At 30.6% G+C, this 14,412-nt stretch overlaps 4 protein-coding genes across 4 annotated transcripts in view; 1 reads left to right on the top strand and 3 right to left on the bottom strand.

Annotated features, from left to right (window-relative positions):
• HELRODRAFT_65965 (hypothetical protein) overlaps positions 1–1,419 on the top strand; it is a gene marked incomplete at both ends in the record, with an annotated part of 2,676 nt that extends 1,257 nt beyond the window's left edge. Inside the window, one exon of the mRNA XM_009021173.1 lies at positions 1,012–1,419. Coding sequence (XP_009019421.1) covers positions 1,012–1,419 — 408 coding nt within the window. The remainder of the gene's footprint in view (positions 1–1,011) is intronic.
• A 171-nt stretch (positions 1,420–1,590) lies between these two features.
• Positions 1,591–1,818, bottom strand: HELRODRAFT_65582 (hypothetical protein; the record flags this gene model as incomplete). The annotated part of the gene is made up of 1 exon (XM_009021172.1): positions 1,591–1,818. The coding sequence occupies one exon, from the start codon at positions 1,816–1,818 to the stop codon at positions 1,591–1,593; it is 228 nt and encodes a 75-aa protein (XP_009019420.1).
• Positions 1,819–3,709: 1,891 nt separating this feature from the next.
• Positions 3,710–9,792, bottom strand: HELRODRAFT_65459 (hypothetical protein; the record flags this gene model as incomplete). The annotated part of the gene is made up of 12 exons (XM_009021171.1): positions 3,710–3,889; positions 4,186–4,279; positions 5,599–5,646; positions 5,718–5,856; positions 5,920–6,017; positions 7,575–7,870; positions 7,951–8,003; positions 8,410–8,468; positions 8,589–8,649; positions 8,712–8,807; positions 8,867–8,919; positions 9,734–9,792. 12 exons carry the CDS (start codon positions 9,790–9,792, stop codon positions 3,710–3,712), a joined length of 1,236 nt encoding a protein of 411 aa, XP_009019419.1.
• Positions 9,793–12,575: 2,783 nt separating this feature from the next.
• Positions 12,576–13,960, bottom strand: HELRODRAFT_161231 (hypothetical protein; the record flags this gene model as incomplete). The annotated part of the gene is made up of 3 exons (XM_009021170.1): positions 12,576–12,733; positions 13,650–13,739; positions 13,840–13,960. 3 exons carry the CDS (start codon positions 13,958–13,960, stop codon positions 12,576–12,578), a joined length of 369 nt encoding a protein of 122 aa, XP_009019418.1.
• Between the last annotated feature and the right edge of the window lie 452 nt (positions 13,961–14,412).

Genomic DNA, 14,412 nt, shown 5'->3' with positions numbered 1-14,412 from the left:
TGAGCAGCGACAAGTCAGAGAACCTGGATTGAGAAGAGTCATTGACCTCCTCCCCTATTTTACAAAGCAGCAAAAAGAATTATTCATTACTGAATTTCAGGTATAGTTTTTAAGATATGAATAACGTTTTGAATTTTATTTCTATTAAATTTTTTCAATTTCTCTATTTTAAATGGGTCGATGGTAAAATTATACTGAGGAATTTACTGTTAGTTTACATTTGCAACAGTTATTAGGAGATGAAAAACTGGCTGCTGAATCTAACTAACGGCATTAATTTCGAAGTTTTGAAAATCTTTACGCTCTGATTTTTTCCAGCATTGACTCTCACTTGTTTTCATAATTACATAACATTTTTCCCACAAATTACATACAAGTTACCGTTAACTCTTAATTTTTAATAGAGCTTTGTATGTAGATTTGAACAATGATTATCATTTAAAACATCTTTCGAAAACACAAGAAATTAAGCCTTCCAAAATTTTCATCTCAAATTTAGGCAGTTGTTTGATATATGATCATCTGTGTTTCATACCTTTTTAAAATGATCCCTAGGATAAAGTAGCTAACTATTTTTTCGATGCTCTTCGATCTTAACCTATTTAACCAGTTTTTACCAATCTTAAATTAGCTTCACCCATTTGTTTGTAAATCTCGTAATCGATTTTTAAATAACTTCCCGTTGTTTAATTAAACGTAAATTTTGTATAATTGCTTATTTCTGATGACAGTAATAAAGGAATTCAGACTTAATTGAATTAATTAATAAAATAAATTAATAAATACTCCGACAAAATATTAAACATTGCAAGAAATGCAGCGTGTAAATTTGCAGATTGAACTTCATTGATTGCACAATGAAGTGGGGATAGTAAAACTTCACACCATGAGCTACGTTTTTAAAGCAACTTTTTTTTATAATTTGTTACTCTTGAAATGCCGATCTAAGTTTATCCTTTATTCTTGCCAAAAATTTCGATATAAAAATTTAATTTTACTATTTTTCAACAGGCTGTAAAAAACTGTCTAGTAAACAAAGGTTTGGTCCAAAAAGAGGACATAATTGACAAGACACTAGATCAAATAGTCAGAGATTCAATTTCATCAGAAGAAAATAATCTCATACAAAACCAAAAAAATATATATGATACATGGAATAAGGAGAGAAATAGGCTTATTGAAGATCGAGAAAGGCAACTGAAAATAAAACTGAAAAAAGATGAAATAGCCAAGAAGCTAATTGATTTAACTCAAAAAGAAGAAAAACTAAGATTTTATGAAGAAAAAACAAATATGGAATTGAAGATTTCAGAACAGCCAGAATTTCCCAAAATCAAAGATGTTGTTTTAGAAGAACAGTTTGTAGCTCCACCTGGAGAAAGAAAATCTATGGAAGGAGGAAAAAAGAAATCGAGATAATACCTATTTTCCTATTCTAATAATACTTTGGTGATCAACTGTTTTTTTTCAAGTTTGAATAATTTAGTGTAATAATATCAAAAACTGGATAAACAATTTATTTTAGAATTAAATAAAAATGTATAACATGCAGTTCAAACAAAACCTATGAAATGTTTTCATGCACAGCAATTACATGGTGCTTTCACCACAAGGCCATACCACACAACCATCGATGTTGCTGTAGCACATTACAAACAAGGCAACTATGAATATTATGCTACATATGGCACATGGTTTTTGTTGAATAAAAAAGCTGATTAAATACAATATTATAAACATTGCGTGGTTGTAAAAGAAGGCTGGATTTACAGGTTTTGGAATTAACAACACAGGTATCAACCATTGTAGACAATACATCCTTTGTCAAGTCTGGAATTTATAAAAAGATTTCTATGAATATAATGATAATCAATACAAAATAAAATTCCTTTTTGAGTATTATAAAAAAATTTATTATCAACACTTTACAGCAGCAACTATCTATAGCAAAGAAAGCGCAGTGCAACAATGTGCAAATCTTAATTAACAAACAGCGTTTACTAGTTTTTTTTTTATCAAATTCACTAACAGAGGGAAAAGTTAAGTAAGCCGTTGTGCTAATTTCATTGATGAACTGAACAAAAATATCAATTTTAATCCCAGTGGCTCGTATGAAACAATGTTAACCAGTCTTAGCAAACATAGGACTGCGAAGTTTCCTCTTGTCAAAATAAACATTTTCAATAGTATGGACAGCCGGTATCACTGGCCATTTCATTATACACTATAGTATACATATATGTGTTTGCAAAAAAATGTACGTATACTTAGAATGTGTGGGTATTTAGTAATATATCCAGAAAACAAGTTATCCATAGGCCTTATATTCATATATTGAAACAAGGATGAAAAGATGCCGTTATGTAATCAACTTAGTAAAATGTTAGCACGACATAACTTATCAATATGATCGTGTAAAAGCTATTTGATTACATAATAAGCGTTTGTAAATGCATATGGGTTTGATGACCGATTCAGCGTTCGTGCCAAAATCCCGCTAATGCTCTTCTAGCAAACCAGTTATGGTTTGCTAGAAGAGCATTAGCGGGTTCTCCAATTTTAATACGTATATTTAGGTTCTCCAATTTTAATACGTATATTTTGTTCTTTTTCAATCATTCTGTGCCCTGCCTAGTTATTGCTCAAGTACTAAGTACTTTCAAGTTTTTTGACACCACTTTTTTCTATGGCGTGATCACCCCGATGTTTTCTGATCTTATTTAGTATCTTCCAGGATTAGCCAGTTGTTTGAATGAACAAGTGTGGGGATCCGGAGGATATAACATAAGATATAAATGACATCAAGCTCGCAATTCCTTCCTGGTTTCTTCCCATGGGATCATGTTTTTCATTTTTAGTCTGTTCCATACTATCTCAGTCCATGGCATCTAATCATATCTGCCAATGCATATTATTTGGAATTATATACAAACTTAAATTCTTTGATCAGATAAAAAAATCTACGTGCCTAATGGTTTAAAAATGTTATATATGGCTTGCTCTGTACTAAAGTCACAAAATTGAGCGCGATTGTGAAAGTTACTTACGTATTTAAGAAAAGATATATGCAAGGTGATCAAACGCACCAAAATTTCAAGTGTTTTAGATGTCACTGGAGAAAATAAATTTCAGTGGGAGTTGTCATGTATCCTTACATAACTTTCAGTAGTAAATAGTTCCCTTGAACGATTTCAACTGCAGATTTTCTATTTTACGTCGTTTTTCAAATATGAGATCTTTTGGGTTGGATTACATTTTTCTCGTTGTTCCAAATAATGTTCCAGGATATAGAATAAAAGTGTTCCTTTGAATTATAAAAGTTTAATTGAAATGCTTAAAACTTCAATATAATTAGGTTTAATTCGACCATAATTGTGAAAACCGTTCTATGATATATATTCAAACAACGAACCAAATTTTTTTATATGGAGAAAAACTAATTTATATAACGTTTGGTAATAAACCTCACATATTGTTTTTGATCCATGCACGTATTGTAAAGAGTCGTGTTCCTTTGAATTATAAAAGTTTAATTGAAATGTTTAAAACTTTAATATAATTAGGTTTAATTCGACCAAAATTGTGAAAACCGTCCTATGATATATATTCAAACTACGTGCTTCGTACACTTTAAAATATTACTTTCAAATTTAACTTCCAATGATTAAAATATTCACAAAAATCGTGTTTGAAAGAATCATTCTACATATCATCTAGTTTCTAACATATTATTAACGACACCAAACGATTCAGACAAATTTTGTGAATCCAGCTGGAATCTTGAAAAAACATTATCGTAACTCGAGTGTGCGTCTTTGAACTTCGGACATGATAAATTACATTGGGGCCATTGACATCTGTCCATAAGATTATAGTGATTCATATTTTTCTTACAATGAATCTTGCGATTGTCGTTTCTTTTTGTTCTCTCAATATTTGAAAAATCCTCTTTTTCATGTTTGTAGAGTTTTTTGACTGCAAGATGTCTCTTTCTTGTTAATTTGTCTATGTTTGAAAAAATATTTTTATCATCATATATTGTTTTATGTAAAATATTAAAGTTTACCTTCATAAGACATATGAAAAGATTTGGAGCTAGTTGACTTGTTTTTTGTACTCTTTGTTTTGCTACAGAAATACAAATTAACAACTTAGTATATAAAAGATTGGTATTCACGCGTTTACGTACTTTAGGATGTTATCACGTTTGTTATGTTTTCCCCAGCAATACAAAAGCTCTGGTAATGAAATGCTTTCAATTTCAATGATACGCCAATCGCTGAAATAAAATTTTAATACAGCTATGGGAGTATTATTGTTGTGTTCGTTAAAATACAGTGTTCCAAGCAAATCTACAGCAAATTAAGAAGCATTTGTACAACAATATACAACATTTTATTTGATCCCCAAAAAAGTAAAAGGTACAGGTTGAGTGACTGTAAGGAGTCACCAAATTGACTCATTGAGCACAGCCACCTCAAAAAATTTTCGTAACTATGTCAAATAATTAATAACATTTTACATAACTATCAAAAATTATCATGGCTAATTGTTAGATGTTAGTGTAACATAATGTAACAGATATATCGTGTGTTCTCTGTCAATAATCGAACATTTAAAAAAGCGAGCACGCATCTATATTCGCTCAAGCACAAATAGTATTTAATTTACAAAGTCTCTAACATTTAATAAATGTTGGTATAAATTTTCAAAAACTCAAAACTACAGCGCTGACTTTCCAAAATGATTTTAACAGCGATGGTTACGATCAATAATTTAAAGGTTTTAAAATTTTCCAAAATTTTTCGTACGTTTAGCAAAATATTTTATTTCATTCTACTTTATTTGTTATTTAATTAATTAATTAATTAATTATTTATTTATTATTATTTTTTTCTCACTTATTTAATTTTTATATGATTATTTTTTATTATTATTAACAACTAAATGAATCAAGTGAACAAAACATGATATATTAATCAATAATAAAAGAATTAATAAAATTGAACAAAAAGCAAAATCAAAGTTATGTTAAATTAAATTAAATCAGAATAATTAAGACACATTATAGCACCATACTGTGAACTGCAAAGCCCTAAAATCAAATAAAATTTTTAAAAAATCTTATTAGATTTTTAGAACTTAATACTTTCCGTGATTTTCCCACATCTAATTTTGCGGTTTACCTGCCTGAAGTATATTCGGGCTGCAACTTTATAAAGATTGATGCCAATGCACACCCTCGGTTTTCATTAACTGTCACCACCATAAAGAAAATGAAACGTTGGAACAAACTATAAACTGATTCTGAATTCTGATGCTATAGACTTATTCTAAAAGTTTAGCAAATATTTTTTTGGGTACCCTACTATGCGCAAGAACGGCTCGTTGTTAGTTGCGTGTTAGAGCCGTTACCGGTTATAAACTCTTAGATACAAAATGCCAGCCTTTGGTGCTAAGCAAATAGTTCATTTAAATTTTAAGTTTTTAAATATAAATGTTGAATTATTTGAAACTTTAGTTAAAATTGGTCATGTCGTCTACGCAATATTCTATTTTTTGCAGATGAACTTAATGAGAAAGTGTTTAAAAACCAACCTTCGCAAAAGAATAGCATGAGATAAACAAGCTGGCACAAACATAAATCTGCAAAATTAAATAAAATGAACAATATTAAAAATGAAGTGGCTGGCTTTTAAATAAATAAAAATGTTTACTTGACGCTAGACAATGAACTTTTAATTTTGACTCCCAGATTTCTCATCTGATTTTGCTGATCGTAAACCGATTGGACGCCTACATTGTTCATTATAATTTGAGCTTCATCAAAAAGGTTTTGCACTACAAACACTTCGGCTGTTAAACATTGTTACATATGTGTTAAGTAATGTAAAATTCCGTAAAATATTTAAAAAGTACTTAGTAATGTTGGGTATATATGATGCCCAAAGAAGCATTTCCACGGATTATTGATGTATCTATACCGACAAGGCAAAGGAATAACAGTGTTCCAATATCTGAAAAAATTATTTTGTTTTATTTATTTATACGTGTAAAATAACGAATGTGGTTATTCAAAAAGTATTGAAAAATAAATGAACTGAGACGAAAAAAAATTATTTGCTGTGAATTATAATAAATTATTTAAAATTATTTCAGAAATTCGATTCTTTAGCTCAATGAGGTTATATATATATATATATTATTCAGTTTTATATAGAATGTATTTTGTTACGCTTAAATTTGATAAATAAATTTTTTTCTTTCAAGTTTTTTACATGATGAAATCTTTTTAAAGGGCACTTACAAGCATGCCAATCAAATAATAATATATGTTGGAAGGAAACCATATTTTATACAGTAGGTATTGTATGAATTCTACCGAATTGTTGGCATTAATCAACTTAAAGTTTGACTTCTCAAGTTTCCTTACTAGAATTTTTTGGAAATTGTTCAATTTACTGAAAATAGAATTATTATCTTAATTCATCATGAAAATTTAATAAAACCGTTATAATCCAAATTCATCATGCAGATAGGCCTTATTTCGATTTTTCACAAATAATCTTCAGTGCAGATTTGGTTTATATAGTATCTTTAAACAAAGCAAAGTTAGTTCAAAGCAACAAATAAAGGTATTTGTTTAAATGGGCTAAGCGAATGCTCGGAACAATCCAAAATAAGTACAATAAAATCTTTCGTGAATCGTGCATTTACGCATTCATTCTCAACTGAGGATCGCAATACTGAACCGAAAAGGATTACCAATATATTAGCAAGCAGTGGTTACAAAATATCATCCATTGAAAGCGCCATTCAACAAAGACTACAGCAAGATAGAAATATATTCAAAAACGACGATGACAACGACATAATCCTATAATGCAGAAATCATATGTCAACGGCACATAAAATAGACGATGTCGTCCTCAAACAAATCATAAAAAAACGCTACACCGATCAGTGATACAAATAAAATATAACTCATGATATACTACAACAATACTAAGTTATCACAATTTGTCCTAAAGAACAACTGCACACCTGAAGACGATTCTACTTTGAATCATAATCATGTAATATGTGAATTTAAATGCCCTATTGACGACTGTGCGCGTTAACAACATTCGCATATTAGTGTTACGACCACTTCACTATCAAGACGTTTCACAATGCATGCACAAAGGGGAGCCATCAAATCTCACTTGCAATCAACACATACAAATCCAATAAACCACCAAATTTTTGACAACAACACAAAATTATTTTATCATAACACCAACAACACAATGGATCTAAAAATTGCAGAAGCTGTCCTAATAGATATCAATAAATCCAACAAAGAATGTTTACCAACTCTGAATTCTAAATTTTTGGACCAAGTTTGTGTAACCAAAATAAACTCGAACACCGAGAAATCTCAAAAAATGAAAAAAAAAGATATCAACCAATTTCTGATGTCCAGTGCAGTCATGTTATTCAATAAGTAATTTTTTAGTCAACAATTAAGAAATTGGCTTAATATAAAATTGTACAATAAAAATAAAATTATTTAGAGCAAAATTAATAAATACCTGATTGCTTTAATAATAACTTCAACAGGAGAACAAAATAGTGAATCAGTACACTTGCTGAATGAAGTTTGATCGTTTTCAATAAACCATCCTGAGTCCGCTATGCCTTTTACAACTACACGATCGCTGGTTAGTTTTTTATAATTGGTCAACTGAGGATTTGTTTTGATTTTCAGTCTTCGCATGGTATTTCGAATCATTCTAGCAACGCTATCAATATTCAAAAGCACTCCAGTTCCGCCTGCGCTAATGTCGGAACCAAAAGCTAAATTAATATCGAAAATTATTTTAATGTACTAATATCTTGCCTTGTACCAGAGAAGAAAAAATCTGGTGATTTGAATGTTTTCTTTCGATTGTAAACATGAAGTTCAACAATGTCTTTAATAACTTCCTCGATGATTAACGCACCCATAAAAGAAAATCCATCTGTCCAAATCAATATGTAATTTAATTGAGGAGGAATATATCTCAATGATAAACAATATAAACTTGGCATTTATAAATGAACTATGTACATTGTTTTGAAACTTTCACTGCAGTTTTTGATAAAATATCAGAAGTAATTTTTTCATAAATGCTGAATAAAATTATTTTATATAAAAATAAATTGTAGCTATATTTTTCAATACTTTTCTTTAAATCATGTCGTAGATTCAATAATCGAAAAATGGTCAAAATGAAACAAAAATACAAATAAGTTGAAAAACTCAATGAATTTAAATTCTGTAATTTTACATGAATTAAAGTTCCATTTTAATTTTAATCTTTTTATAGCTTTTTAATAATCTTAAAAATTCAACATATCTGTTAACAGTGAAAAATTTTGTTATACCTTTTTCAAGAGATTTAAAAGACCCGCTCCATAAATCACTCGAGCAGTATGGCACGTAACTGTAAAATATCAAAATGATTAATTTGTTTAAGATTTATAGTTATTCTTGTTTGAAACGCGCGTTTTACAAATTCGTTGATAAAAGCTATCATTAAGTTAGTGGTTAATAATTTACTAACACATGATTGCCATTCCAAATGAAAGGGTTTTCGTTTTCGTCGTTTGACTGGATGCCTTGTCCTAAATTTTTTTTATTCCAAAGCTTATTGTTTTTTATTATTTTTTTGTATTTTTAATAAAACCTTTAATAAAAGAAGGTAAAAATTTTGAAGACATGAGATCGGGACTATTTCGCCAGCGATTCGTGCACGTATTTTTGTCAAAACACAACCAGCCCCCTAATAAAGTTTAATCTATGTATTAATAAAATTTATTTTTCATACTTTAAAGAAAACACAACCTTCTAAAAATATAATCCATCTAGGTTCCGTAGATTTTCTCAAAAAATAACTGGAATAATAAATTTTAAATAAATTAAAAATAACTGATTAGTTTGAAATTCATAGATTACATTAGTTACATAATTAAAAACAGATATATACCATATTTAATTGTTCTTAATTCACAGCCATCCAATAAAAAAAGCGCAGCTGAATAAAATTTCTTTCACAGCCATCTTGGTTTTTTTGGATTTTAGATTTCTAATGTTTTTATTCTTTAACAAAAATATCGTGAAACATGTGTTTCATTTAGAGATGAAACATTTAAGTTAACAAATTCAAAATTAAAAATAATAAGAAAAAACAAAAGATTGCTATAAGCTGCAAATCATTGTGCGACTCTTTTGTTTTTCTGCTTTTTTATCTAGCTTTCTTTAACAAATATTTTCAAAATTTCACTTCTGTTATCATACCTGATCAATTCAACTGATGAATATTTTTCTACAAACTCTTTCTAATACACCGTTAATTACGGGCACATTCACCCATTATTGCTTTGGGAAGTCAAACAATAACAGAAATAATTTTTTGTAAAACAGCTCCCAAATAGAAACACAAATTACAGTGGCTATTGCCGATTCAAAATGAGCCATAAATAATTCAATTAGATAGGACGAAGATACAATGTCATGAAATATATGAAGCTAGTAATGCAAACAAATCAAAAACATTGGTAGGTGGTGTGATATAAATGTTATATATATATTATTTACATATATTATTTTAAATATAGATATTATATATATAGATTTCGGTGCATAAAGAAAACTATCTATTTAACTTTAAATAAAACAGGAGCGTGTAAAATTGATGTTAAAAAATACCTTGGAGTAGATCCGTCATTGCAAACAACAGATGTATTTCTTATGTAATATTTTTTCATCAATTTTGTTTGCCAAGTCTTTGTTTGCAATGCTGATTGTTTTCCGATCCTTAATTTACTTTTATTAATTACATTTTCAGATAAGCCGTTCCGCTGGTTTATTTTTGATGAAAAATTTTTGCTGGCAATCTGAGCCTCATTAAGTTTCGAACAATTTATGTAACTTTTATCACCATTTGAGTTGTTCTTGAGTACCGTTGAAGAGATGTGAATGGTCGACGATTGATTTGGCATTATTGTTGGTAATGTTAATAATTTTGATTTTGATTTTAAAATGTTTCTCGTTACATGTTGGGCGTAGAGGTATCCCATACTGAGAAATGCTAAATACATTAAAAAAGTTATATACATTTTAAAGCATTTATTTAAAAACATTAAACGCATTTTCTTCCTTGTTATATTCAATGAAACTTTCGCTTAATGAATGTGGGGAGCAAATGTTGCGTTTGAATCTTTATATCTTTGTATATATGACGTATGTATATGCGTATATACATGCATATATATATATGTTTGTGTTTGTGTGTGTGTGTTTGTGTGCGCGTGTATGCCTGTTTATATAATACTATACAAATTATATGTAAACTTGAGGTATGTTTTTCATATTTAAAGATGTTATACTTATGTAGTTGCAAACATAGATCATTAAATTGACATTCAATACATAAATTAATTAATTAATTAGCACACAGACACACAGACTGACACACCACATACATACAAATAAATACATTTATATTCATTGCTATACAAAAATATACAGATACACAGATAATATACAAGTACTTTATTATATTTACATATAAAAAAGCTGCATTTATTATGCAAAAAAGTTGATAGATTATGATAGTTGTTAGTAACATGTTAATAGCTCCAGTAAAAAATTAATAACATTTAAAAAGGGAGCAACACTTTTGCGTCGGAGAGAGAAGAGCAGAAGAAGATGAAGAACGATTCGACGATTAACCGCTCTTTCATCTATTTTTTTATCGTGCCGCCTCTAAGTTTAAAACAATAATGAACGCCAACATCAAAGCAACTTTCCTTTTGATCTCACCGCTCACTTTCAAACTTACATTATTACATATGTTGTTTGCATTCAGCAGATCTTTATCATTTTCATCGAACAGTTAAGTTAGAATTTACAGTATATAGGTATAAATAAAACCTCCAATAAACCATGAAGTAACAATTATTTATTTAGATACATTGCATATCAAAATAAAAAAAAATATTTTATTTATTTATTATATTTATCTACATGATTGTGTGTTTCAATGCTCTTACATATATTTATGAATATAAATACGTGTATATATGATTGAGATTATTTATTTTATTTTTCAAAATTTGAAATTCGCAAGAACGAAACTAATTCTATCATAATTTATATATATATATATATATATAATTTAGGTAATATTATATATATATATATATATATATATATATATAGCATTGCATGCCGAATTGTTGGCATTTATCAATTTGAAGTTTGTCTTTATATTTTTCCTTACTAGAATTTTTTAGAAATTGTTAAATTCATTGAAAATAAAGTTATTATCCAAGTTCTCATCATGAAAATTTAGTAAAACGGTTGTTATCCGAATTCATCATGCAAATAGGCCTTATTTCAATTTTTCACAAATCATCTTCAGTGCAGGTTTGGTTTATATAGTTTCTTTAAACAATGCCAAGTTAGTTCTTTAGCAAAGTGGGTTACTTAGTTGGTGTCGTATTCTTCATGTTTGTTGTTGTCATTTCTTTGATCTTCATTGTTATTGAAATTATTATTATTAAGGCGTCGAGTTGGTAATGGTGTAATCATTCTTTGTCGGATGTTTATTTGGAGTTTATTGATATCTATTAGGACAGCTTCTGCAATTTTTAGATGTATTGTGTTGGTGTTTTGATAAATTATTTTTGTGTTGTAGTCAAGAATTTGGCGGGTTATTGGAGTTGCATGTGTTGATTGCATGACGCAATTGATATTATCATCAATAGTGTATATCACACAGACCTAGTCCCCTTAAAAATATCCCCAAAAACACATATCAAATCTCTTCTTTAAATCTGCAACCACCGAAGCCCCTTTCCACATCTACACAAGCGAATTGACGGTGTAGCCACGGGCTCACGACTCAGTGTCCTGTTCACTAATTTTCCAGTTTTCTCTGGAGCTCTCTACCTCTTTCACTAACTACTTCAACGTCAATTACGAAGTTCAGAACGAATCTCAATACCAATTCACTGAGGAACGCAGATAAACATCGCTGAAATAGCTCTTTACAAACTAAATGATTGATTTTGATTGATTGATTGATTGATTGGTTGGTTGGTTGGTTGGTTGGTTGGTTAGTTGGTTGATTGATTAAGTGAGTGATTGGTTGATTGATTGATTGATTGATTGACTGACTGACTGACTGACTGAATGACTGACTGACTGACTGACTGACTGACTGACTGACTGACTGACTGACTGACTGACTGACTGACTGACTGACTGACTGACTGACTGACTGACTGACTGACTGACTGACTGACTGACTGACTGACTGACTGATTAATTGTTTAATTGAATGATAACCATTTTAACCAACAAAATTGATCAGATTTTCTTCCTCAATCTTTTAACGCAAGTTCAATCTTGTCATTACAAATGAATCAGGTTTTTGAATCTAGGTTATGAGTCTCTTAAATTGGAAGTATAATAGAGGTCTCAATATTTTAATGTGAGAAACCCAAGACATTGAATTTAGTATAGAGCATCACCAATTTTTGTGCTAAATTCCATCCTTTAGAAATTTTTCTTTGAATGTTAAATTGGAAGTACTTTGATATTTATGCTTGCCCTGACGTATTTCGAGTATTATCTGATTAATAGTAGTCATTGTACTACACCTGGATTTGACTGCTCGCACTATTTGACCTGAACCTTGACCTGGAAACGTTTGCAACGTTATAATGTTTTTTAACTGTTGTGTGTGAACTTGGACTAAGCGCCTTTAATCATCACATCATTCTGCCGTGAAAATAACAATAGGTTAATAATAGTATAAAATACCCGCGACAGTAATACTAAGTTTTTATTTTTAAGAATATTCTAGCATCAAGTGTTTTGAATATTTGAATTACAGTGGCATGAGATAAAGTTAAGTAATTTACCACACAACTAAATTTAACATAATTTAACTTTTATATTGATGCAAATGCACATTACTCATTATATGTATAATGAATCATCATGTTCAGTGCAGCGCTATAACATTTTAATCAATCAATCAATCCTCGTTTATAGTCTCCATCCGTTATGGGTCGGACTTTTTTATTCTATTCATCAGTTTCTGTCTCCAAGCCGATCTATCTATTGCGTCTGTCTCCTTGAGACCAAGTGCCTTCAAGTCCTCCTGTATGGTCTGCGTCCAGGACTTTTTAGGCGACCTCTTGGACGGGTGGCTAGTGCTCTGTGCCAATACCAACTTCTCGAATTTCTCCCTGAACGTGGGTTTTTCAGTTTCCATGTCATTATTCTAAAAGGCGTTCGATTAGTCACAGCGCGTGATCGTTCCATGATCATATCGGCCACCAGCAATCGATGTTGAGGAATGCATGCTTCGCCTGGAATGACTTTTGTATTTCTGAATAGTCGTCTCTGTTGTTGTCTGACGATAATAAAATCCATTTGTGTGCATGACATCCCGCTTTTATAAGTGATCAAATGTTCTGCCATCTTCTTGAAATAAGTGTTCAACAGGGAGAGTTCATGGCTTTCAGCAAATTCCAGAATCCGTAGACCGTCTTCGTTTTGAGACCCGTAGCCAAAGACTCATATTTAAGTCATATTTTTACATGGACACCGTGGAACCCATTTGCTTTATCTCCAGCATGGCCGTGGAGGTCGCCACATATCAATGGTATCTCTAATGATGGTGTTTTCTTGACGGCACCTGAGAGTGTGTTACAGAAGTCGTTTTTGGCGGATTCATCGGTCTGTTGTTTTCCCATTCTGAGTTTAATCAGTATTAAACGTGAGTTGATTCGAACTACCTCTAGTACATTTTGTGCCAGTGATTCCCGTATGAAAATTCCCACTCCATTTTGGGTTGTCTTTTGGCCATTCCAGAACAACTTGTAACTCCCAATGAAAGAGACACCATTTGATTTCCATCTTGTTTCCAACCATTCGCCTTTCTATCATGTTGACGATCTCCATGGATCTCCAGTATTTAAAGTGCCAAGTCTGGTATTCCAGGAGGGTACGCTCGATTTTCCGCAACTCACCTCCACTGTTGCATACTTTCTGGATATTGTCACCTCTTTATTATTTAAGGTCTTCCAGGGAATAGGGGATTTTTTCTTTCTTTATTTTGTGATGACATGGAAGATGTTTGGGTCAAAAAATTTTTATATCTGGAATTGCCCAATTTTTAACGACAACCACCAGTTATATATAACCAGTGGGCCTGGGCCTAGCTTTTTTGCTGGAAGCACACAAGGCAGCGCGGTTGCAGTTTATCTCGTGCCCAAGAGAGCACTGTTGTAAGCAGTGCACATAGCCTTTGGGTCAAAGTTCCTGTTCCACAAGGCATGGATTTAGAATCGAAGATAATCCGCTGGGAG

Source organism: Helobdella robusta, assembly GCF_000326865.2.
Source record: "Helobdella robusta unplaced genomic scaffold HELROscaffold_3, whole genome shotgun sequence".
NCBI lineage: Eukaryota > Metazoa > Annelida > Clitellata > Rhynchobdellida > Glossiphoniidae > Helobdella > Helobdella robusta.
The sequence above is the reverse complement of the archived record's forward strand: the minus strand, read 5'-3'. Positions and strand labels throughout refer to the sequence as shown.